Here is a 24,996-nt window from a genome sequence, read left to right on the forward strand (position 1 = left end):
CATTTCGCGCCGCGCAACAATTGCCTCATGAATTTTTCAAAGGCGAATCGAATCAAAGTGGACCCTTTGCCACGCCCTCTCATCAGCGTCCCCTTTTCCGCCCTGCAAAGTCATAATATTCCGGCAGTTCGCGTGACTTTTCCATGCCATTTCGTGACTTGATTACAGCGCTTGCTTAACATGCGCCCTTGTTTTTGTTTTCGCTGCGCAAGGATAATTGGAGGAGGTCCTGTTCCCGACGTTGAATATTACACCGACCCATCAGGGCACCATTCCCTTTCATCGCTTCTGCACGTGACACCGAACTATTGTCTGTGATTTTAAAAATCCGAACCAACCCATTTGACACACTTAGGACTCACTTGAGGGGACTAAATGTAATGGGATAGCTCCTTGGAAAAAAACCTTTTCCAATTTTATTGATACTAGCGATTCTCAGGACCTTTCTGGTGGCGTAAATGGAGAAATTTATTTTCATCTATGGTAGCTCATGGAATAGAAAGAAACCTTTATAAATTCCAAAAAGTTTAAAAAGTGTTAAAAGATGTGAAAGTAATATTTGGATTGTGAATTGAACTTCAGTTTATTATAACAAGCTACGCATTTTTGAATTGGAATTATAAATTTTTGAGGCATTTAATTCAATTTTACAATATTCAAATCGTAAACAGAAATTCAAAATTTATTAGTTGAAATTTCTGATCAAAGTAACCCAAACCCTTGATCAATCAATTCAATTTATTATCAGTTTAATAACAATTAATTAGTTTATATAAACAAAGACTCTTTGTTTTTCGGAACATTTGCTTTGCAATTGTTTTGTGAAGTAGGTAACTTAAAATCGCACTTGCTTATCTGGCGATAAGAACCGTTGTTCAAGCTGATAATTTAGTTGCTGTAAGTTATTACACATGTATGTATGTACATGTCTGATGACTTGTTGTGCATGTGTGCCCATAAAAACCAAATAATCCCTAAAATCTTTGCCGGCATTTTACCGACCAAAATCATTGCATACTTTGTGGCGGCCACAACAATTCCATCCCAAAATTAAAGCATCCCAAAAAGTCGGCCCGACAAACGCGGCGAACAGAAAGTTCCTGCAAATTTGCTAAGCACCTGTAAATAATAATTACAGTATTACAGCATAAACAAAATGGCGAAAAATCCCGTTGTTGGGCAAAGGTCAACGGAAGTCAACGCAACCGAGCTTAGTAAATTTGAAGCACGTGTAAGTTTTTAATTACAATTAATGGTGGGTGGTATTCGAGGTTCAGAGGCTAACGACTTTATTGTGTGTGGGTGTGAGTGTGTGCCTTGTGTTTATAGCGGGCTTTGAAGTTGCCATAGACACAAACACATAAGCCCAACGCGTTATTGTGAAATGTGTGGTGGTGTGGGTGTTCGATGTACGCCGCATGCACATGTATTTGTGCACAGGTGTGCGCGCGCTTTTCGTCCTGTCACCTGACAGCCTTCATCTGTATGCGTGTGCGGCTTCGTCGGTGAGCGGGTGTTAATATTGTCATGTTTGAGCGTTTAAGTATTTTTAATATCATAACATGTTGCACGCTAGGCTTTCGCATGGATTTAACCAATACAGACGCACGCGTGATTCTGTCACTCAAACAAAGTAATAATAATTATAATCAGATCAATGCCTTTGCTCTCGCACTTTGATTCTTTACTCAATTCTTTACCATAAGTAAATTAGCTTTGCTTAAAAATCAAAAACAAAACACATTTAAAATGAATTTTGATGGAAAATTTTTATTGAACATTTTAACAGATTTTTTAATAAACAATCTATTAGCTTTTGTTTTATGATAAAATAACAAACTAGACAGAAAAGTACCTTAAAATTAAGTTTAATTTCTAAAATATAGGTATCACTTTTTTTTGCTTACCCAACGCGAACTCCCATCACATTTTGTGCCGTAATGCAAAAATTATTCCGTTTGGCCTTTAAATTTAGATGGCCAACTTTCAAGCAAACAAAATATTTACCCACTCATGTTTGTGTATAGATTTTTGTAATTGCCCTTACTGCCAAGCATTTAAAAATCGCTATTTACATGTGTACATTTGATGTGCGTTTAAGGCCACCCCAGGGCCAGTTAAGGATCTACATATATCTAAGCCTTATGCTATATTGCTATGGATATGGTAAATGGATGCGATGGGGAGGGTCGGGGAAGGGCGATGGGTGGGCTTTCAGTAGAGGAGTTCCCTGTCGTAGATGCTGTCCCAAAGTCTCAGCTTCTCGGCTTCGGGCAAATCAATCACATGCACATCGTGCGATATATTCAGGCACTGGAACACCTTATCGTCCTTCGAAATGGGCAGCCACGCGCCTCGCGGCTGTTCCTTCTCATCCTGGCAGACCATTGGGATGTTGGGATCCCCGGAAATGGCGAAGTGAACGATCATGGACACCAAACGCTTTATGGTCTTGAACTCGGCTGTGCGGCGTTTCAGCTTCTTGGCAGCCGCATTGTAGAACAAATACGACAGATCATCCGCGTGACAGGTGCCGCGCACCTTGCGGCCACAGGTGATAATTCGCATGATATTAAAGTGCTTCGAATCGAAATCGAAGCGGTACAGGAATGTTGGTGCCAATGGGGCGTGGTGTGCACGCGAGAGCAAAGTCCTATGAATGCCGTGCCAGAAATATTTGTACGAGAAGAGCTGGAAAATTAAGTAATTTTATTTTAGTCAACTGCCTAGATAAATAAGATAATAATAAGATAAGATAACTGAGATGTACTGATATTATACAATAAGATAGATTACTAATAGCTTTTAGTTCTGCGTAAGTATGTAAAGATTTTGAAAAGATTTCAATTTCATTAGAAGCCGTAATGCATCTCAATCTTCAAGTTAATAAGAGAAATTTTAAAAATCTTTACTTCCTGACAATTTATTTATCGAAACTTACATCGCTGTACTCCAATATGGTCTTCCTGCCAGGAGTCCTATCGCCGAAATATAACTCTCGTACTTTCTTTCCAAAGGCTTTTCTTTGCTGCTCATCGACGTGGGCATCTTGGGGCGCCAGGTTCTCGCAGTCACCCAGCTGGCAAAGCAGCTCCGGCCACTTGTTCACCTCGGGAAACATGAGGAGACCTTCGAAGGAGTTTCCTCCGATGACCATGGGAATGCTGTTGCCCCAACAGTCCCGCATCATCTCCAGTGGCGACTTGGGAATCACACAGTGAGGCGTCAAATAGGGCTCGATGGTGGGTCCAAAGCTGAACATGGTCAACCGCTGGTGCCGCTCCTCCATGGTGATGATATCCTCGGCCACCTTCAGCATGCTACTGGCCTTGCACTTCTTGAGATGGGCAAATATGTCGCGATCTTTGGCTTCTCCTGTGTAGCCAGTGGCCTGTGCCAGGCGATAGGGCCAATTTATGTGGGTTGGGGTCTGAGCCCAGGGCGCCAGTGCGGATCCCGACATGATAACAGTCTTGTGGAATAGTCCCTTGGCCTGATCCGTCAGCATCATATAATGTGTGGATGCACCTCCAGCACTCTCACCGAAAATGGTTATATTATCGGGATCGCCACCAAAGAACTGACAATTCCGTTTGACCCATCGCAAGGCCATGACCTGATCCTTTAGTCCTGCGTTTCCAGGAACATCCAGTTCCTCGTCTGCCAGACTAAGGAATCCCAGGGCTCCTAGCCGATATGATATTACGACCAGGACGACATGTTCCATCATTATGTAGTCCGGGCTGTACAGATCACGCGAGGCTTCTCCCATCTGGAATCCACCGCCATAGATCCAAACCAGAACCGGCAGAGGTCTGTGTGGATGTAACTGAAAGAAATAAAATGAATAATCCATATTATATACCAGACAAATTTATACGTTTCAGTAGTAAACATAACTCTTAAACCCGTATATAATAACTACTAAACGAGTTGTGCAATAATTCTTTATCACCAGGTCTATTAAAATGTCGTAAATTATAAAACGTGATTTATCTTACGAATTCATTTTGTTTACAGCATTAAAATATATATCAGAAAATTGCATATAATGTACATCGTTGCTTAATTGTCTTTAAGAATATAATTTGATCTTTAACTACCATTTCTCCTATGTTTCTAATTTCAAATCTAGACTAAGAACTTATATATGTGAGCTTTCAGATCTACATAAGAAAAAACAATCATTGTTTTATGTTTACATTTTTGTTCTACACCTTAAGCTTAAAAATGCAAAATTATAATTTATACCAAATAGTAAAATACTTCACATATGATTCAAAATCAAAATCATCAATAATAAATCGATTAAAATTTCCTCGTGCACCTGTTGTTTGGTTTTTTGACTCACCTCCCTGGTGTAGACATTGAGGTACAGGCAGTCCTCGCTGCCTTGCACCTGCTTCAGAACGATGTTGACCTGGCAGGGCTTGGCGCGAACATGGGTGCACCGCTTGACCTCTGACCAGTGCTCGGGCTCCACGGGCGCCTTGAAGCGGAGCTCGCCCACCGGCGGCTTAGCGAACGGGATGCCCTCGAAGCTGTAGTAGTTGTTGCCGTAGATGGACTGCCACTTCACCCCCTTCACCTTTCCGTAGACCGTGTCGGCGATGACCTTGTCATTGCTGCGCAGCCGCTGCTGGTTCGTCTTGAACTTGACGTAGCTGCAAGGATAAATATGTGAATAAATTAACTTTCAGTAAATCAAAGGAGGCAGAGTAGGAAGCACTTTGCTGGAAAACCTAACTCTCCGAGTGTTTGGCAATTCGCTTTCAGTTTTGTTTGTAAACAAATGCTGGGCGGCGGGTTTGTCGTACTGTTCTTTTTTTTGCGAATTTTCAATTAGCGCGTAAACAAATTCAAATATAAATAGCCAATAGTGAAAATAGAATGAGTGTGTGAAGTGATGAGGTGGGTGATGCCCTGTAAGCACAAGCAAATTATGCCAAAGTCAAATTATTAACAACCTTCAAAGTTCAGTTGGGTTCAGTAAAAACTATAATACTAATTCTTTTAAATATTTATTTTCTATTAAATTGTTTAAGAATGCATTAATAAAATGTAGCAATGAAATACAACACAGTAGACAGTTATTAGCAAGTTATTGATCTTTGCCATATAATGGAATTAATATATTGTTTAAACAAGTTTATATTAGGGAAAACCATAATTTTAATTCCGGGAAAAGGAGAAATATATTTTGTTCTTAAAATACGCAGTCCGGTTGAATTGTAATGAGTTCACAGCGCACATATCATCGGAAATACCCTATATCGATGGAGGCGCGGCCCATTTGAATTTCAAGTGCGTTTTCATTTGGGAACGTGCTCTTCGAACGACGCGTGAGCCGATCCACAACAGATCGCCATACGCCGCCACAAAATAGATGGAATCATAAATGTCCAAATTCGCATTAAATAAAAGAAGACGGAATGCCCAGCCCAGACAAAAGTCAAGTACGATGCTCGCAAATCATGAGAGCAAACGGGTCTACAAGTAGTAAACAGTGGCACCGATTAATTAACAGCTGCCCGGCGTCTACTTCTGGCGCTTTTGAAGCCCCGGCCTTGAGGAAATTCCAGTAGAAATCATTTTTTTTTTTCAGATGCAATCAGTGCGATCTGTTAGAGATCAAGTGCTAATTACAACTGGCGGCCAGTCGAGGCCGAGCCCTAAGATCCAGTCATCGAATAACTAGTATTCTAGCCGAGAACTTGTTTCCCGTCTGTCCACATTCGATACAGAATTTAATTATTTTCACCTTAACAAGCGAGAGTCCACATCTGCATTGCGAAATGAATATGAAATTTTACTTTTCTGGGAATAAAAATTAAAGGATTAAGAAATCCGAATTCGATTCCATTTCAAGCACATTTGTCTGTATTTTTTTTAGAAAAATAAACTGTGCGACGTGCAACTCAAAATATTTACAAATTTATATACATATGAGGGGATATGAAATGGAAATGAAAGTGGAAAATTTCGGAAAATCAATCAATTTTGCCATGCATCAAAGCATTGCATGCGGGTCAATGGCATTTTGCTAGAGTGCATTCTGTATTCAATATTATTTTCCATGGAAAATAAAAATAAAGCATGTATAATATTCCACATTTTTCATCTATCAAATTCAATCACTCGTGTGTAAGGCGAACCAGAAAGTTATAAACGGCCGTTGATTTTCTCTCGAATTTTTTTAAACAATTTAGGTTCTTGACAAAGGGAAGGAAATATTTACAGCTGTTTCTAGTTGACTAATCGCACTCTTTTGAATTACTGACTAGTTTTAAAATAGTTGGAATAAACGTACGTTTTGTGCTCGAAAGTTCGTATCCAAATAATTTACAACAATGCGAAATTTATACAAAACTTAAAATAAAACCAGGCCATTTGAAACAAGAAAAGGTTTTATTAGTGTACGAAATAAACAAAAGTTTAAGTTTGTTGTCCGAAAGTCGAACACTTTGCATTCGTCCATTGAACTTCTTTGCTTCTTGTTTACCTTGCTTGACTTCTTCGTTTAACTTTTTAACTGCTATTTTTCTTCGGCTTCGTTGCTTTTAGCCAAGTTTTTACCTATAAGCATAAACTTTTGTGCTGAAGCTGCAAGTTATTGTAATTGCCTTGACATTTGCCAAACGTGATTCTTGTTAAATAATTTTTTCGATTGTCACCAGACAGTTTTTTTACCTTTTCAAAGAACTCAGTTGATAGAACGGCTCGTAAAAGACTTAAATCAGAGGATCGCAGACATTTGCTTTTTCTGACGCACCATATTAAGCTAGGGTAGTTTAAAATCTTATCAGCCTATTGGCCGATACCGATAATTGATAATTGGCTCAAACAGGAGGAACAGTAATAAGTTGTGCGTTATCAATTGTGTGTGACTCGCATCGACATAATTCGCTTGAACTTTTTCGCACTCAAGAGCCCCGATTCTGATTTCCAAAACTGATGTGTAATGTTCGGGCGGTACAAGGTTCACACCAGATGTCTGCTGATCGTTTGGTGTTTCAATTTCATTGCTAAACTTTTGCGAGACTTCGATTTGATGACGATTTGATTTGGTTATCGCCAATGCCGATGATGCGGATGCAGAATCGAGACATTATCGGCCGCTTTATGACTATTAATAAGACCCAAACGGTGAACCGGATTCGGGTCTTCGCTTCAGCCGCCTGTAATCGCTTGATAACAAATGAGGCTCGGCGGGCCGGACTTCTGTTATCAGGGCTTCTCAACTTGAGACTCGTATGGTCACGGCAACCGGGTGGTTATGGTACTAAAAAGCGTGGAACCCAATTGACCTTACTGATTGATGGATTTACTAGACTCCAGTGCATCGGAATGTTGGTTTGGGACAAACAAAAAAGCATCGTTTGCCAAAAGGCGGGTTTAAAAACAATAACCAAATTTAGAATGATGTGAATAGATTCTCTACACAGTCTTTTAAAGGTATTGTATATTCGCTATATGCTTGCGGTAAGCATGATGAAATTAATGGGTGATAACAAATTTGTTTTGAAATCCTTCTGTTTTTGGCTTAATAGGTATTAATTCTTCATATGTTATAAATATGCATGACAATTGAAGGATTGGGGGGGACTTACTTCAGTGCAATGCGCATCTGATCGGCCACGGCTATATCGAATGACATCTTGCTGTGGTCTCACGCCGCTGGCCACAATCAATTCCCTTCCGGATATATTCGCCTATATATGCGAAACTATTTAATACACAAAACACAATTGGCAAGCTGCTCGAAATCCCAGTGAAAATAAACGAGGACGTCAATTGTATAAAATCCCAGCTGGACAACGGGGCGAATGCGTAACGGGAGTCGTATCAGCCGCCAGCCCTTAAACTTTCGATTCGTATATGTTTTTTTTTTTTGTATTTTGCGGAATTAGTTTAGATTTCTATTTATTTCTCGCTTCACATAGCCCAATGTCACATCACTTGTTGCGGCAACCGTATCTGCTGCTCTGCTTTTACAGATGCGGAGTAATTGAAAAAAGGCACACCGAATCGCGGGAACGGGACGACTGTTACTGCCACTGATTTCCAGCCCGAGAATCTAAGGCTGCCGTTGCGCTTTACTCAGGGTCCGCTCGGCAACTGAGCATTTAAAGTAAGCGCCGGCTAAGTTTAGTGCCCGCCGACGTTCGTCTCGCACACACACAGCTTGTCGATGATGGTGATTTTTCCACTCGTTTGCCCATTCCGCACTGGCCACGGGGTCGTATGAGTGATATTCTAGCGCTAGCTGGCCGCACGTCTGTGTGCGCTGTGCACTCAAACAAATGCCTTGGGACACTCGGTCTGCTCGACTGAGTCGCTTGCTTGCTGGCTGTTCTGGGCGCCGTTGTTTTGTTTAGGCGTTATCGTTTTTGTTGCTGCCGCTTTGTTTATTGTTTATAGCATGCCCCGCCATTCGGCTATCAGCCCCCCGCGATTATTATTAATGTTATTGCGGTTTTTGGGCGGAGCTTCACTGCAGGGTTATATGGAAGTGATTACATTAATTGAGGCCTAAATCAATAAAATGCTGTCAATGATTCCATAAACTTAAAACTAAATATTTACAGATAGTTATTTTTTATAGGTGAGTTTTTATTGGCTCAGGAAAAGAAAGCTCATCATAGAATACTATTTAACTTAATAATAATTTATGAACATATAGTAACTTCGTTACTCAAGAAAAAATATAACTAGACTTCCCCTTAAACTTATAAAACGCAATTATATATATTTTACTTATTTATACATTATACAAACCAGTTTTCCGCATTAATAAGTTATTGAGTTAATTTAATTTGAGCTGTTGAACACAATTATATTTCCCTTAGATATGACCATGATAAAATTACATACATATATGGTGCAATTAGCAAAGTAACTGGGAATATTATCAACGGCTAGAATTGAAGAACAAAGTTATTACACGAAATCAATATAGAAATATTGCTGACCATCAACAAAATATACTCCCAGCTAATTGAGTTCGTTCCTCCATGAGGAAGCACCAGTAACACCATGTAGTTCATGTAATTATAGAATATTATATCGACTTCTCCACTATTTCCCCCCACTAAGCCACGCAAACTTACGTGTTTGTATCAAGTTCATTTCCATGTGATAAGTCAACGGCTTTAACAGAACAGAAATCGCTTTTCATTTTTATATGACAAATTTTTTTCCCAACGTAATTGGTCAATTAAAGTCAGCAAGAGTAATTGTCTACTGTTGACGCCGCTTTGAATTTATTTGTCGGTTAATTTATTGAGATCACATCATCTCTACCAGGTTTGAGTCCATTTTTATTGTTTGAACTGATGCCAAGCGGCTTGGATTTATGAGGAGACAACTATTGTTTCAAAATGTACTAACGTGTATTTGTATTCCATTCTGGCGAAAAAAAGCATTACGCAATAAGCAAGTGGTTCCGTGCGGTGCAACTTACATAGGCCCATAAATAACTTGGAGGACATTAAGCACTTCTGATGATAGGGCGACTCTGTTTATTTTCGATTGGGAAGGCAAAAACTACATAATGAAATCGGTTACTAAGAACTGTGTATACCCTTTTTAAAAAAATGTTATAGAATACTAGTAAGTAGATATTTGGCATCCAAATTCCAGAGACACATTCCAGAAACGCTCCTTCTGCCTGTTACATACTTTTCAACGAACCTAGTATACCCATTTACTCTACATGTAACTGCTATAAAAATTAATAAATTTTAAAGAGCATAGGTAAGTAGTATACAACAATTTCATACAATTGGAGCAGTACGTATTCAATTTTGACAGTGATCTACAACGTTTGAAAAAGTTACCAAGCATTTGGAAATGCTTTTTTGAACGAGTTTCTGCGTAGGCAGAAAGTTCCCAGCTGTTCTAAAGTTAAAAGCGTGTTTAGCTATTTAAAGCAGTTTTCCCGAGGTTTACCAGGTTTTTTCAAAAGTGGTAAAATTAGTTTTGGTAATACCAAAGACTGGAATAATGTTCTAATGTCTAATGCTCTTGAATGAGTTTTAATAAAACCGTGTTTATAGATGGAATTTTGTAATATATTTCCTGGCTGACGTCACTACTAGAAAATTAGTACAATTTTTTTTTTAATTTTGTCTCTTATACTTTCACTAAGTTTTCTCCTGAACCGTATTGTTTCAGGCTTGTTTTGCAATTCCTTTAGTTTTTGTGTTCTATTGGTATGATCAACTCGTTATATTTGGAGCAGACTTTTATTATCGTGTATATATGAAAGTATGTTATTAGCCTTCGCAGACGCTACTGGTGCGCTTCGTCACTACGTGGACTGACTGACTGTCCACACTGATGAATGTGGTCAATATTTAATAGCTTATGCTAATATGTGTATGTAAAAGCATTAGGTGAATATGATTGCTATAGTTACCTATACGATATTGCCAAATGCGGTTTCCTGTCGTTTCTGTAAATGCTTTAATGTAATTTGATAAAAACTCGTTATTTGTAGACAAAGGGGTGTGCTAAGTATCAAGTATATAAGTACATATATAGGATCACTATCCGAGTCGATCCGTACATATTAACGTTGTGAACTCGTGAGTTATAAAGGCTAGAAAGTTAAAATTAATCATGCAGATCCTAGAGGCGCTGAAGCACGAGTTTGCTTAGTAGATTGCCCACAATCACCACAAAAAAGTCACATCCACAGTTTTAAATATTTCGATTTTTTTTCATTTTACTTTTTGTCTTGCCAAATTGGCTACAATTGCAGCAATAAACCAACAACATGTATGCCACGCTTACCAACGGCAACAATTTTTTCACGACTACAATTTTGAAAAATATTTTGGTTTTCTTTTTAGCTGTACTTTTTTCTTGCCCATTTCTATCGAATTACCGTCCATTTAATACATTCAAAATAAGGGCAATTTATGTCTGACAAGTTTTAATTGATGGTCCAAACTATATATAATTTTGATATACAACTAAATGTGAGCTGCGGCTGATTACTCTGGTCGCTTCTCCGCATTCTTCTTGGTGAATTCCTCGGCCGTCTTCATGAACTTCTTGTGCTCCTTTACGAACTCCTCCGCCAGGTCGGAACGAAGCGGATGTTCTGGCTCCGGGTTGTGGACGATGGCTACCAGGGCCTGGAGCACCTGCTCTGTGCGCGTTGTGGGCTTCCAGTTGTCTGTGCTGATGATGGGCAGGCACACCTCTCCCTTCTCATCGACGTTGGGGTGATAGATTTTCGTCTTGAATAGGATTTTTGGGGGCATAAAGGGATACTGGGGCGGGAAGTTGATTTCGATGCGGAAGGCGCCCTTGTTGTAGGGCGCCTTTTCCGGAACCAAAAGACCCGTCCACACCAGCAGGGACTCATCGCTACTCTCGATGTTGCGCAGAGTGCTCATCTTGGCCTCAACCAGATCGGAGAGTTCCCGTGTCAGACGACGAGTGGCAGCCATTCTATTAACGGGATCGGAGTTCCTTTCCTTTGTTTTCCCTAGATCTCGGAAAAAAACTTGTCAATTTATAAAAGTCTAAAAACTTAATTTTCCTATTGTTATTGACAGTAAAGTCAAAAAGGCCTGTCGAACTTTGTTGTTATAATCAAACTTATTAAGATGTTATTATATATAAATAATTAAATAATGAAAAATAGAAATATATATTTTTAAATCAGCATGATCTCACCTTGTTAAAGTCAAACTGGGCAAACTAGTTATAAAGCAAAACAATCCAATTGTGGAATATATTTTATAAAGCATTTCGACCTATTTACAGTTTCTAGAGACTTGTTTGTTAGGCTGTACAGTACAGTAAGTTACATTTAGAACAATAAATCTTTGTTGTCATCATAGAGGCTCTCCCAGACTTTCAATTTGGGCCACTCAGGCAGATCGATGAACTTAAGGTCATCACTGATGTTGAGGCACTTGATGACCTCGTCGGATTTGCGAACTGGATCAATGGTCAGAGTATCCATGCCGTTGATCTTCTCTCTGTAGGGATTACCCGTGGCAGCAAACTGGGTCCAGATGCCCACGGTTCGCTCGATGTTCCTGTACTCGCGACTTTCCTTCGGCAAACGACGAGCCAGCAGGCTGCTGAATTGGTAGGTCAAATCGTCGGCATGGCTGACCCCCTTGACTCCGCGTCCGAATCGCATAATGCGGTACGGAAAGATGATCTCCTCGGAGTCGAAGTCAAATCGATAGAAGTATACTGGAGCTCCAGCTGCGTACGCGTGACGGGAATGGACCACTCTCAAGGCCGGAAACACGAAGTAGTAAATCGAACAGAGCTGGAATAAATTTACAGCTTATGATTAAGTAAGCACCTAATTGGATGACACTTACATCCATGTAATTATCTGGGGTGCTTTCTGCGCCAGTGCGATGAAGATCTCGAATCTTTGCACTCCACGAATCCACCTTTTCTTTACTGGGTTCCGTGGCCAGTAATTCTTTGGGAATGAAAGGTGTGCCAGCATCAAGCTGTTGCACCACCTGCGGCATAAGCTTGACCTCTGTGAAATAAAATTAAATTTATTTAGTGAATGTTTCATTCAATAAAATTCCCATTATCTAACCTGGAACCCAGAGCAGTCCCTCGTACGAAGTGTTTCCTATAAGCATGGGGATGGAATTACTCCAGGCGGTCTTCATCATCTCCTTTGGGGGCTTGGATATTACACATTCAGGCGTGGAGAATGGTTCCAGGGATGGGCCAAAGGCAAACATTATCTTGTCCATGCGTTCCTCCATTGTCAGGACATTTTCCTCCACGCGAATAAGATCCTTGGCCTTCGCGTTCAGCAAGAACTCTAGCACATCCTTGTCGTTGTCCTCGCCCTTGTAGCCAGCCAGTTTGGCTATCCTGTAGGCATTATGGGTGATGTCGCCGTTGTAGGCCCAAGGACAAATGGCACTGCCCGACTGCAAGATGCCACGATGAAAGAGCCCTTGGGTCTGATCGGTTATCATCATGTAGTGAGTGGAGGCGCCTCCTGCGCTCTCTCCAAACACAGTGATGCAGTTGGGATCTCCGCCGAAACTAGCGCAATTGTTCTTGATCCACTTGAGAGCCAGCACCTGATCCTTGAGACCAGCATTTCCAGGTACATTTAGCTCGGGGGACTTAAGACTCATAAATCCTGACAGGAGCAAGGATGCTTAGTATAAATATTGCGCATACGCACACAGTAGCTTACCCAAAGCACCAAGTCGGTATTGTATGGTGACGAGAACAACATCTTCTTTCATAAAGTAGTCCGGGCCATACCATTCCCGATTGGCCTCGCCGATAATGAAGCCTCCTCCGTGAATCCAAACCATAACCGGACGAGCCTTATCGGGCTTCACCTAAAATGAGGTACATTGTTTAAAGTTATTACTGCTTTCACGAAGTTTTTTCTAAACAAGTAATTGGAAGTACTCACATTGTTGGTGTACACATTGAGATAGAGGCAGTCCTCGGAGCCCTCTACCTTATCGAAGACGAACTGCACCTGGACGGCCTTATCCTTGGTCTGGCTGCAGTCCCGAACTCCCTCCCAGGGAATGGGCCTTTGAGGGGCCTTGAACCGCAACTCCCCCACCGGAGGCTGGGCGTACGGGATACCCTCGAAACTGAAGTAGGGCACATCGTAGAGAGATAGACGCTTGATACCCCTCACTTGGCCGTACTCCGTGTCGGCGACTACTGTTTCATTGGTCGACTGGCGATACTGCTGGACTTTATGCTCGATGGTTCTGCAAATGCACGATGGTCGAAATAATTAGCATAATAATATTGGGTCTGCACCCAGATAATTTGATATTTTTGTCACAAAGTCAATTATTTTAATTCATTCTCAAAGCCACATGCCAGTAGGCATACTGCATGCATTGCATTAAATTTAAATTGTTTTGCTGATGTTCATCACATCGCATCCACAAGCTCATTCCAATGCATCACAACCCACTTACCAGCCCTATGGTAACACTAGAAAAAAATTAGCTAAGAATACTTGATTTCTACACAACAATATTTTTAAGCTTATTATTTTGCTTTATTAAATTAGTAATTATTGTTTTTGAACTATATAGAAAATACGATAGAATGAATCATGGAAGCTTTGAAAGAATTTAGAATTGAATAATATACATTAGTATTTTGTTAAGTGTGCACGTAGCTATGTAAAGCTGAAGGATCAGGCCGAACAACAGGTTTAGTTGGTGCAGTCGACTGTGTGGTCCACCTGCTAACCAGGCACGTCTGTCAGTGATAAATTAACACAGTCCGCTGCCCAAAATTTAAAGCCCAGGACTGAACTTAAATCATTTGCCGTTGAAGTTCACACAAGCCCTTGGACTGCCGTTAATGAACTTCAAAATGTGGCATTAATCTTAAGAATATTTAATAAGCTGGAGCACTTGTTCTGCCTTATCAGTAGGTGTCATTTGGTTATCTCAGACCATGTGCTTAAGATGCTTTAATTACTTTTAATTGGTTTTATTGTTATTTAAAAATACACTTTGATTCCATAGTTCTGTATTCTTTGTTTGTATAATAATAATATTAATAGCAAATTGAAAGCGTAAAACTGGTGATAATTATTCTGAGCCCAGCACTGCCTTTTTATTACATTACGTTACGGCAACAAAATAAAATCACACCTATTTTGCAGTCATCGTGATAAAATTTTAATTTGCCATTTATGGACATTACGTTTAAAGCGAAACACAGTTAAACGGGTTGAAACTGACACTATTTTTACCAATCGGCTTCATTATCAAGGTTAATGCGTGATAAGAACCGGACGAGACTACGATGACTTTGAAAATCGAATAATTATTGTTGTACTCGCAACGAGTGTAGATTCAATGTTTAATTAACATTATCTATATTGACGAGCTACTCGTCTTTCAAGTATAAGGGTGCAGTCGTCATTACAGATTTTATAGATGTTTGCCATCGCTTTTCATTTCATTGCTAAGTATCCAATAGTGTCACAACCCATTTTGTATATCGCTGTAGCAATTTTATTACTGCTAAATTGGCCAATAAATATAAAATATCTTTAGCGTTAAACTGATTAAGCAATGAATACAGATTTATGAATCCGATTAATCGATTAATGCTTTCAAGTGACGTTTTTATACGCTCAACAAAAACTTTGAGAAATTACACCAGAATATGTAAAAACTTTTTCATATAATGTTTTTGATGGGCTGTTTCGGTGGTTTTAGTATCTTTGTCTCTCCCAGAATGCCAATAAATAATTCAAGTTTTGCAATGTCAGCTAATAAAGTTATATCATATCTGCTTTAATCGACGTATTTTGATGACCTTATCCTACCTATAGTCATCACGATTGTATAACATTCCACAGCCTAATCTCTCGTTTGGAAAGCTGACTTAATTGGGAAGCCACATATTATTAGTTTCTGCCATCCAAAAATTAGTCATGCTTCACAGTGTGTAGCTGATATTACTTTATAAAAAACAAGAAAAAATAGCTGAGCAAACAAAACCCCGAAACCGAAGCTAAACCATAACAACAATTACAATTGAGAGTGTAGAAAAATACTCTCTGGCATTAAGAACCAGTAATTTAATAAATAATTCCCAGAATTAAGGTCGACGGAGAAACTTACTTGAGGCGCCACCGCAGGCGCTCCACAAAGCCGAGGTTCTTATTCATATCGGATTGACTAGAGCACCGCACACGATCCGATCGATTTGCTATATGTAGATACTAATAAGTGCGAGCTGCGTACTGTATCGCGCCAGCTCCGAACCGAAACTGAAATTAAAAACACACTTTTTCACATCGAATTCCAGCGGCGAGCGGCCAGCGAAAAAAGCAAAAAAGCGCGCAAAATAGGCAAAAAACAAGTAAAGAAAATATAGAAAAAAATATACTACATTAACACTGAATATCAGAATACAAATTACTGAACAAGAAGAGCGTGGAGAGCGGCAGAGAGAGAAGAAAACACACAAAAAGAATACAGAATACAACAAATTGTATTTCAAGTGCGGTGACGAGATAAACGGAATAACTGATATGGCTGGAGCCGATCGAGCGTGGGCTGGAAGCTTGGGCGGCGGTGGGCGTGGCAGCTCCTCCTAGCGAATGCATAATTAATCAACACTGCGAAAAAATCTCTCTTTTGAGCGTCACAGCTTCCTTCAACACTACCTGGTTGCGAAGTAGCAGCGTGAAGTATCTGCGAGATAGATAAGTATCTCAGTTATTAAGAAACCAGCTGTCATAAACTTTATGCTTCTACATAGGCAACTACGCCGCCATCTCAGCTGATCTATCGTAAACTTAGCCTATAAAAGTGACTATTCTAAGCCTTCTTGCCAGTAAATCAAGGGGAAAAGGGGCGGGCCGCCCACCGAGTGGGTCAACAACATTTCGATCGTGCCGGCAAAACTAGTGTAAACAAACAATTTGACGCGATTTGTTTTTGTTTATACGATCACCGAGCTTTCGACTGGAGTGGGGCGTTGCCGTAAAGCTCCGGATCAGCTTTAATTCGGAAAAGCTGAACACAGTGGGCACAATTGAGGTTTAATCGGAGAAAATCAACATGAAGTGCTGTCGAGTGGGTTGAGTCCAATAATCATGATCATACCTCTAAACAGTATCGTTCATTTATTGAATATATACAAAAATTATAGCAAAATAGACTTAATAAAACCCCCCTTACTACTTTAGGTCACTATATAGCCCATTCCACACCTCCAGACCGTCTTTTTCGACCTGCGTTACACACTCCACCTGCTGTCCAATATTCAATGCCTTGAAGGGAGACTTTGTGGAGACGGGCATCCACGGATCCGGCCCCGTCTCCGCGCAATTGGGATCGCCCGTCCTGGCAAACGTGGTCAATATGCCCACCATACGCTGGATGGTCAGGAACTCCGGGGAATCCAGGGGCTGCTTCGCTTGGGCCTGTTTGTGGAAAATGTAGCCCAAGTCATCCGCATGACAGACACCGCGTTTGATGTCATCGCCACAGAGCTGGTTCCTCATCAGATTCAACTTGGGCGAATCGAAGTCGAACCGGTACAGATAGGTAGGTGCTTGTGCGCGAGATAATCTGGAGAGGACCACCCTATGTATGCCGTGCCAGAATAACTTGTAGCTGAAAAGCTGTAGATCAAATATGTCAATTACCATTTTATAAAATGGTAAAATGAACCTATACTTAAGATACTCACATCTAGAATCTGTGTGATGTTACTCTTGGTGATACCGCGCGGTCCATAGTGATACTTAACGAGGACTTCGGCCGCTGTGTTCCGCTCCTCGACGCTCATCGACTGATATAGCTCGTGGGGCAATACCATCGCTGGTTCATGTTTCAGCAGCTCCAGCATATAGCCATTATCCAGCTGACAGAACGGGTAGTACACCAGTCCCTCGAAGGACGTGCCGCCCAGGAGCAGGGGCACTTCACAGGACCACGCCTCCTTCATCAGCTGCTGAAATGGAGCTGGAACCAGGCCTCCAACAACTGGAGCAAATGGGTTGAGAAACCCAAAGCACCGGTCACGGGGTGAGATGAATTCGTGGCCGATGAGTTTTTCGGCATTCACGTTGCGCAGAAACTCCAATATGGGCACCTCTTCCGCGGGTCCTTCGTATCCTGCAGACGTGGCCAGGCGGCAGAATATACTATCGCTATCGAGCGCATTCACCCAGGGACTCAGCATCGAGCCGGACATCATGATGGCCTTGTGGAAGAGCCCTTTCGCCTGCGGCAGACACATCATAAAGTGCACGGAAGCGGCTCCAGCACTTTCGCCAAAAAGCGTTATGTTCTGCGGATCTCCGTTGAAGTTCCGAATGTGCTGGCTAACCCATTGAAGGGCTAGTAACTGATCGTGGAGACCCGCATTGCCCGGCACATTCAACTCGCCACTGGGCATGCTAAGGAATCCCAGGGAGCAGAGGCGATAGTTGAAGAGCACATATACAACATCCCTGCTCATCAAATAGTCCGGCCCGTATTTGCTCTTTATAGCTCCGCCCGTGCGGAAGGCACCGCCGTAGATATACACCATTACGGGCAGAGGTGGCTCAGATTCGTTGAACTAGGGTAACATGGTTTGAAATTATTAAAAGAAGCATTTATGATTCTAAAACAAGCTTAAAAAATGGTAACTTGCTCAAAAATACACTTTTCTGAATTTAATTATCTACATTTACACAAACAGTTTATAATCTCACTAACCCCTCCCAGTTATATACTGCCTATAAGATTAAATCAGGGTTTGCATACTATCTTCCCTACTATATGTGGATGCTAACTGCTACCATAAAAGCCAAGTGCGTTATTAGATAGATAAGTAGGTACTACCATATCTAGCAAGTGTTTCGTATCCACAGTCAAAGCTGAGAGTTACTCGAGATCGGATATGTCTTTTGAAAAGTAAAATCATTTTTTCTTTCGCTTTTAACTTTAGTGATATCGTATATTATTTGCAGTAGTGGAACTTCCCCCGTGGTGCAGACCACACATGGAAAAGTGCAGGGAACCCTTATGAAGGGGCTCTATGACAATGAATTCTATGTTTTTGATGGCATCCCATATGCTGCTCCTCCACTCGGATCCCTTCGCTTCAAGGAGCCACAAGATATTCAACCATGGAAAGAGACCCGAGATTGCTCAAAGCCAGCTAGCAAGTGCTTGCAAGTGATCGCCTTAACTAAAGTGATTGAGGGTTCCGAGGATTGTCTGTACTTAAATATCTCAGTGAAGACGGTGCGTATTTAAATAGTTTAGATATTTTTAGTTATATTACTAAAAATATTGTTTTCACAACCCTTTTATTTATTTATTTTGCAGCTGCAAAGCGAGAAACCCTTTCCCATCATGGTTTACATCCATGGTGGGGCATTTCTTCGCGGAGATTCTTCGAGAAGACTTTGGGCACCGGACTATTTTATGGAAGAGAATGTACTTCACGTAAGCATTGGACATCGCTTGGGACTTTTCGGTGAGTTGGCTTTAAATATTCGGTCCCAAATTACGTTTAATCCAAAAACTACAAGATTTGCAACATGCTATGCTCTTCAGTTTTAGATATTTTTGGTTGCATTCACAAACATCTGAGGCTTTACCAATTTAACATTCATTATATATCATTAAATCTACATTTCAGGATTTCTCAACTTTGCTGATCCCTTGCTAGATGTTCCCGGAAATGCTGGCCTCAAGGATATCATTATGGCCCTTCGTTGGATTAAGGCGAATGCACTTAATTTTAATGGTGACCCCGATAGAATTACCATCTTTGGCCACAGCTCGGGCAGCTATATGGTTAATATGCTCTTGGCTAGTCCGCAAACGGAAGGGCTCTTCCATAAGGCCATCCTTATGGCGGGTTTTTCGATGGAGGTTAACACTCAGCCGCATTTGGAGTACCGTTTGGCGAAGCGTTTGGGCTACGAGGGAAATAATGTCGATAGCCAGGTTTTTGAGTTCCTACTGAAGACTGATCCGAACCTGCTCGTTTCTGCTGACGTTTTTAGCCCAGAGGAGAAGGCTGAAGGTGTTAATTTATCCTTTAAGCCCACAATAGAGTGGTATGCTACTCCCAATGCTGTTATGTTGGCGGAGCCCAAGGAATTGCTGCGGAACAGTTGGAGCAACCGCATTCCCATCATTTTGGGCGCTAATACCGATGAGGGGCTACTAAGTACAGTTGGTTTTAAGTCCGATCCCAAGGTCTTGCAGGGATTCCGGGATCACCCAGAGAGGGCACTACCGCCTGTCCTTAAGAGCACCTGCGACTCCGCCCACAAGCGTGAAATGGCTCTCAAAATGCTGGAGTATTTCTGCCAGGCGAGTGGTGATCAACTCAGCTTCGATCATTTCGATGCTGTAAAAGATATCTTCACCCACCATACCTTTCACGCGCTGTACCGAATGATCCAATCCAGACTGGCTTACGCTCAGGCACCGACTTACTTTTACCGCTTCGACTTCGATTCGCCGGACTTTAACTTCTACCGGATTCAGAACTGGGGAAAGGAGCAGCGCGGAGTTAATCACGTGGACGAGCTGGGCTACATATATGTCATGCCGGCCACTTTTAAATTGGACAAATCCCGACCAGAGTTCACCACGATTTGTCGAATGGTATCCATGTTTGTGCACTTTGCCGCCACATCGGATCCAAACTCACCGCTTACGAAACCTTTTGTAGATTGGAAGCCAGTAACCTCGGGGACTACTCCTATGGTCCTCAACATCGCCGAGGAACTTAAGTTTATCCCGCATACCATGCCTAAACTAGTGTTCTATGATCAACTATTCGAACAGGCTGGAGTTTCCCTTTTTTAGTCTTTATTACTCGAAACCTCAATAATTCTCTTACAGAATCTTAAATTGAGCAGGCCAAGTTTGGATACGATGGCCTACCCCGTTAATAAATGCTTAGTTAAATTTGGGTGTTGCGAAGAATTACTTACATGTTTGGTGTATACGTTTAAGTACAGGCAATCCTCGCTGCCGACGATCTTGCCCGTCCTTCTGTCCATCTGCAGAGGAATCGATCTCTCCTGCCGAGCATCGAGTTCTGAATTCCATGGGTCTGCCAATTGGGAGGCCCCAAATCGGGCTTTCCCCAGCGGCGGCTTGGCAAAGGGAATTCCCTCAAAGCTGTAGAACTCGTCACCATAGATACCGCACAGCCGACGACCCTTGACACTTCCTACTGATAGCTTCACGACTTTGGAGTCTGCATCACCTGCTGATTGGCAGGAGAATCTCTTGAATCCGGGACAACAACGCGGGATTAGGAATCTGAAACATTTGATCCGACTTCGACTTCTTGGCTGACAGAGTTTCCACATGTCATAGTCAAATTCTATTTTTGACCCAAATGAGAAAGTAGACTCGATCCAAACAAAAAGGTGTTCCCGAAAACCCCTTATAAATAAGAGAAGTTAGGTAATGATGTTATAATTATGGCCAACTGATTAAAAAAAAATATATATATGAGTGGAAAAAATATAGAATATATATTTCCCCAACATTAATTTTGAACAATAACATCAAAGAGGCTAGATTAATATTTATATGAATATAGTTCAGCGTCCCTCAATTGGCAAATAGCGGTGCTCGCAATCAGGACAACGACATACTTTGTGGAGTGGCTCATTATCGCATGCCTCATATAGCACTTTACCCTCTTTGGATTCTTCACCCTCGTATGGTGACTCCGGCGGACACTCTTTCTGAATACAAATCGGGATTTCAGCTTTAGGTTCGACTACGTTCGAGTTATCTCTCTGGCATTTACGGAATTTCCGGATCTGGACATCTACGAATGGCTTATACGACTCGTACAGTTTTGGTACGGTGAAAATAAACAAGTGTCCTTTAAAGAAAAATTAATTCAATTTATAAATAAAGTAAATAAAGTAAGACAATATTAAGCACTTATGCACATACCAAATATAAGCAAAGTCCATCCGTTGAAGCAATCGCCCAGCAAATTGATGCCGCATAGCAAAACTAGGAACTTCAAGGAATCCTCCCACTTTTCCACAAGCAACAATTCTATCATACGGTTCAAAATTAAATTCAGATGGGAAACTGCTTTCCCGGCCAGATAAAGAGTCTCCTCCTGGGGTATTTCTATCTTCGCGTGAGGATAGAATCGTAAGATCTGATCTTTGTTCCCATCCTTCTTCCAGATACTCCAGAACTGTACCAAAAGGCGATGGCCAATAGCTGCGATGAGAACTGTGATCCCTACCATGCTTATCACACTGATCACCGAGTGGACCATCACATCCAGCAGGAGGAGCAGGATGCCGGTGAAGACGATCAAAGTCTTTCGGCCATTGCGCCACAACAACAGGTTCTTCAGATCCATAAATAACTGGCTGGAGTCCTTAGTCTTTATCGAAGTATCGGTACTCATATTTTCGAATGTCTTTAGAGCACGTTCTGATACTGGTTGTGAGATCAAAGCAAATTATGTTTTAAGTTTTCACAGCTGAGTAATATTTCAAGGGTCAACCGAATAGGCAAACTAAAAGGATTTCAAATTGTCAGGCGAATACTTTCCGATTCACCATAATGTTTCAATATCTCAGTTCACCGTTAAACTCGAAAAGTTTCTCAAAATTTTATTTCTCAAAATGAACAAAGCGAAGAAAATTGTTAGCTACATAAATATTCTGCTACATAATTATGTGTACCCCTGTTGTAAGAAATATTTCTTAAATTTTATTAAAAATAATAAAATAAAAATACCAAATGCTTTGCCCCCATTATTCATACGGACTTTCTTTTCTAACTAGCTGGTATTTAATTGCAGTTGTTACTTACGCATTTTCAGAGCGTTGTATGAAAATATGAATAATCCACAGAAAAATATTAGATAAAAAAAATTTTAGCCTTTTGACACGAATGGCAAAGACTGGCCAAAATATACAGAAATATATCTGTGCAATATTTCAAAGCATACTCGTTTCGCGCGCAATTAATCGATAAGTGCGCAAAGTGGATCGATAACTGCGCAGTACTGTACTTTACTCGGAAAATACTGCCTTAAAAATATACTAAGCGGGTCAAAAGAGTTAGTTGTGTTTAAAGGCGGGTTACACCATTCTTTAAAAATATATAAAGAGTAGTTACTTCTATCATCTTTTTCAATTTGTTTTTCTTACTATGGCATACTGAACAAATGTAAAAATTCTTTTTTCGTCTTGCTTACTTTGTTCATTTTGGTAAATAGTAGATGTTAGAACTCGTGTAAAATTTTTTAAATGGAACATTAGCAATTTAAAATAATTTATTATCATATAAAGAGTCTATATTCTCTGGAAATATACATTATCCATTGTGTGAATATGCGGTTACTTATACAAGGCATTGGTATTAATTGAACTGCTTGGTATATTTCAATTTCCCACCGGCGGTCACACTTAATCTACTAAACAAGCGTGCTTGTGCTAAATAATTTTACTGATCTTTAAATCTGGTAAATACCGCCATTTAGCCGCATCTGAACACTCTTGCCGATGGTAATCAAATATTGGCCAAGAGCTAGCAATGTTGTGTAAAAATCAGCGTGAAACTAAAGCCGAATTCAAACAAACGAACCAAAAAGCGGCCTGACAGGGTTTTTCGTGCCACCAGAGCAAAATCGATTGGTAAAAGAAACGCGTTTCGTATAAATAGATAGTTATCTAATATCTAATCTAATATCCGAGTTGTGAAGTCTTTTTTCGTAAAACAGAGCCCCTGGCGATTTACGTCTGTTCGAAATCTATTCTCGGGCATTCCAACGTAAACGCCCGCAGAGTCAGACCCCAAAATCGTAGGCTTACACTTTTTCCGTTGATTTTCCGTAGTCGCGTGTGAGAAACCGAAACTCGAAACAAAAAATCCGGAATCGAAAACCCAATTTAAAATCAATATGCGCGAATGTATCTCTATCCACGTGGGCCAGGCCGGTGTCCAGATTGGAAACGCCTGTTGGGAGCTCTATTGCCTGGAGCACGGCATCCAGCCCGATGGGCAGATGCCCTCCGACAAGACCGTGGGCGGAGGTGATGACTCGTTCAACACCTTCTTCAGCGAGACTGGAGCTGGCAAGCACGTGCCCCGCGCCGTGTTCGTGGATCTGGAGCCCACTGTGGTCGATGAGGTCCGTACCGGAACCTACCGTCAGCTGTTCCACCCGGAGCAACTGATCACCGGTAAGGAGGATGCGGCCAACAACTACGCCCGTGGCCACTACACCATTGGCAAGGAGATCGTCGACCTGGTGCTGGACAGGATCCGCAAGCTGGCCGATCAGTGCACCGGTCTGCAGGGCTTCCTCATCTTCCACTCGTTCGGTGGAGGTACTGGGTCTGGCTTCACCTCGCTGCTGATGGAGCGTCTCTCGGTGGACTACGGCAAGAAGTCCAAGCTGGAGTTTGCCATCTACCCAGCCCCCCAGGTGTCCACTGCCGTGGTGGAGCCCTACAACTCCATCCTAACCACGCACACCACCCTCGAGCACTCCGACTGCGCCTTCATGGTGGACAACGAGGCCATCTACGACATTTGTCGCCGAAACCTGGACATCGAACGACCCACTTACACTAACCTGAATCGTTTAATCGGTCAGATAGTGTCCTCGATCACCGCCTCTCTGCGATTCGATGGCGCCCTAAATGTGGATCTCACCGAGTTCCAGACCAACCTGGTACCCTACCCCCGCATCCACTTCCCGCTGGTGACCTACGCTCCCGTCATCTCCGCCGAGAAGGCCTACCACGAGCAGCTGTCGGTGGCCGAGATCACCAACGCCTGCTTCGAGCCAGCCAACCAGATGGTCAAGGTGGATCCCCGTCACGGCAAGTACATGGCCTGCTGCATGCTGTATCGCGGCGATGTGGTGCCCAAGGATGTGAACGCCGCCATCGCCACCATTAAGACGAAGCGCACCATTCAGTTCGTGGACTGGTGCCCCACCGGCTTCAAGGTGGGCATCAACTACCAGCCACCCACTGTGGTCCCAGGCGGCGATCTGGCCAAGGTGCAGCGTGCCGTGTGCATGTTGTCCAACACCACGGCCATCGCCGAGGCCTGGGCCCGTCTGGACCATAAGTTCGACCTGATGTACGCCAAGAGGGCCTTCGTTCACTGGTATGTTGGTGAGGGCATGGAGGAGGGCGAGTTCTCCGAGGCCCGTGAGGATCTGGCTGCCCTCGAGAAGGACTACGAGGAGGTCGGCATGGACTCCGGTGACGGTGAGGGCGAGGGTGCTGAGGAGTACTAGAGCGGATAGGTGTGCATCCCTCTAAATCCTGCTTATTTTCATACGCTCCCACTCGCATGTAAAAATTTTCTGCGATACTGTATAGCGAACAAAGAAGAAAATAAAAACCCAAGAAAACACCAGTTTATTAACCACTTTTAGTAAAAGACCCCAGAAAGTTAATACTTGACCAAAAGTCATGCATTAAAAAGTTATTCACGTGGG

The 24,996-nt window shown here is 41.8% G+C and overlaps 7 protein-coding genes across 7 annotated transcripts; 2 read left to right on the forward strand and 5 right to left on the reverse strand.

The window, feature by feature from the left end:
• Positions 1-1,756: 1,756 nt before the first annotated feature.
• Positions 1,757-8,131, reverse strand: LOC6727097 (esterase B1). Its single transcript, XM_002102454.4, has 4 exons — positions 7,611-8,131; positions 4,352-4,664; positions 2,942-3,829; positions 1,757-2,691 (listed from the first exon to the last, which is right to left on the reverse strand). Exons 1-4 carry the CDS (start codon positions 7,655-7,657, stop codon positions 2,215-2,217), a joined length of 1,725 nt encoding a protein of 574 aa, XP_002102490.1. The 5' UTR covers positions 7,658-8,131; the 3' UTR covers positions 1,757-2,214.
• A 2,782-nt stretch (positions 8,132-10,913) lies between these two features.
• On the reverse strand, positions 10,914-11,565 carry LOC6727098 (ubiquitin-conjugating enzyme E2-18 kDa). The gene has a single exon (XM_002102455.4). It carries the CDS (start codon positions 11,460-11,462, stop codon positions 11,001-11,003), a length of 462 nt encoding a protein of 153 aa, XP_002102491.1. The 5' UTR covers positions 11,463-11,565; the 3' UTR covers positions 10,914-11,000.
• Positions 11,566-11,719: 154 nt separating this feature from the next.
• Positions 11,720-15,800, reverse strand: LOC6727099 (esterase B1). The gene is made up of 6 exons (XM_002102456.4): positions 15,639-15,800; positions 13,439-13,751; positions 13,211-13,361; positions 12,590-13,153; positions 12,357-12,526; positions 11,720-12,301 (listed from the first exon to the last, which is right to left on the reverse strand). Exons 1-6 carry the CDS (start codon positions 15,683-15,685, stop codon positions 11,828-11,830), a joined length of 1,719 nt encoding a protein of 572 aa, XP_002102492.1. The 5' UTR covers positions 15,686-15,800; the 3' UTR covers positions 11,720-11,827.
• An 829-nt stretch (positions 15,801-16,629) lies between these two features.
• LOC6727100 (esterase B1) lies at positions 16,630-20,997 on the reverse strand. Its single transcript, XM_002102457.4, has 3 exons — positions 20,477-20,997; positions 17,218-18,093; positions 16,630-17,149 (listed from the first exon to the last, which is right to left on the reverse strand). The coding sequence occupies exons 1-3, from the start codon at positions 20,858-20,860 to the stop codon at positions 16,703-16,705; spliced, it is 1,707 nt and encodes a 568-aa protein (XP_002102493.1). The 5' UTR covers positions 20,861-20,997; the 3' UTR covers positions 16,630-16,702.
• On the forward strand, positions 18,201-20,454 carry LOC6727101 (esterase B1). The gene is made up of 4 exons (XM_002102458.4): positions 18,201-18,431; positions 18,488-18,764; positions 18,849-18,999; positions 19,165-20,454. The coding sequence occupies exons 1-4, from the start codon at positions 18,418-18,420 to the stop codon at positions 20,346-20,348; spliced, it is 1,626 nt and encodes a 541-aa protein (XP_002102494.1). The 5' UTR covers positions 18,201-18,417; the 3' UTR covers positions 20,349-20,454.
• Positions 20,998-21,005: 8 nt separating the features above from the next.
• LOC6727102 (reticulon-3-B) lies at positions 21,006-22,477 on the reverse strand. The gene is made up of 3 exons (XM_016175845.3): positions 22,347-22,477; positions 21,462-21,968; positions 21,006-21,387 (listed from the first exon to the last, which is right to left on the reverse strand). The coding sequence occupies exons 1-3, from the start codon at positions 22,348-22,350 to the stop codon at positions 21,098-21,100; spliced, it is 801 nt and encodes a 266-aa protein (XP_016033582.1). The 5' UTR covers positions 22,351-22,477; the 3' UTR covers positions 21,006-21,097.
• Positions 22,478-22,909: 432 nt separating this feature from the next.
• LOC6727103 (tubulin alpha-3 chain) lies at positions 22,910-24,914 on the forward strand. The gene has a single exon (XM_002102460.3). It carries the CDS (start codon positions 23,440-23,442, stop codon positions 24,790-24,792), a length of 1,353 nt encoding a protein of 450 aa, XP_002102496.1. The 5' UTR covers positions 22,910-23,439; the 3' UTR covers positions 24,793-24,914.
• Positions 24,915-24,996: the final 82 nt, after the last annotated feature.

This window comes from Drosophila simulans, chromosome 3R (genome assembly GCF_016746395.2).
Source record: "Drosophila simulans strain w501 chromosome 3R, Prin_Dsim_3.1, whole genome shotgun sequence".
In the NCBI taxonomy this organism is placed as follows: Eukaryota; Metazoa; Arthropoda; class Insecta; order Diptera; family Drosophilidae; genus Drosophila; species Drosophila simulans.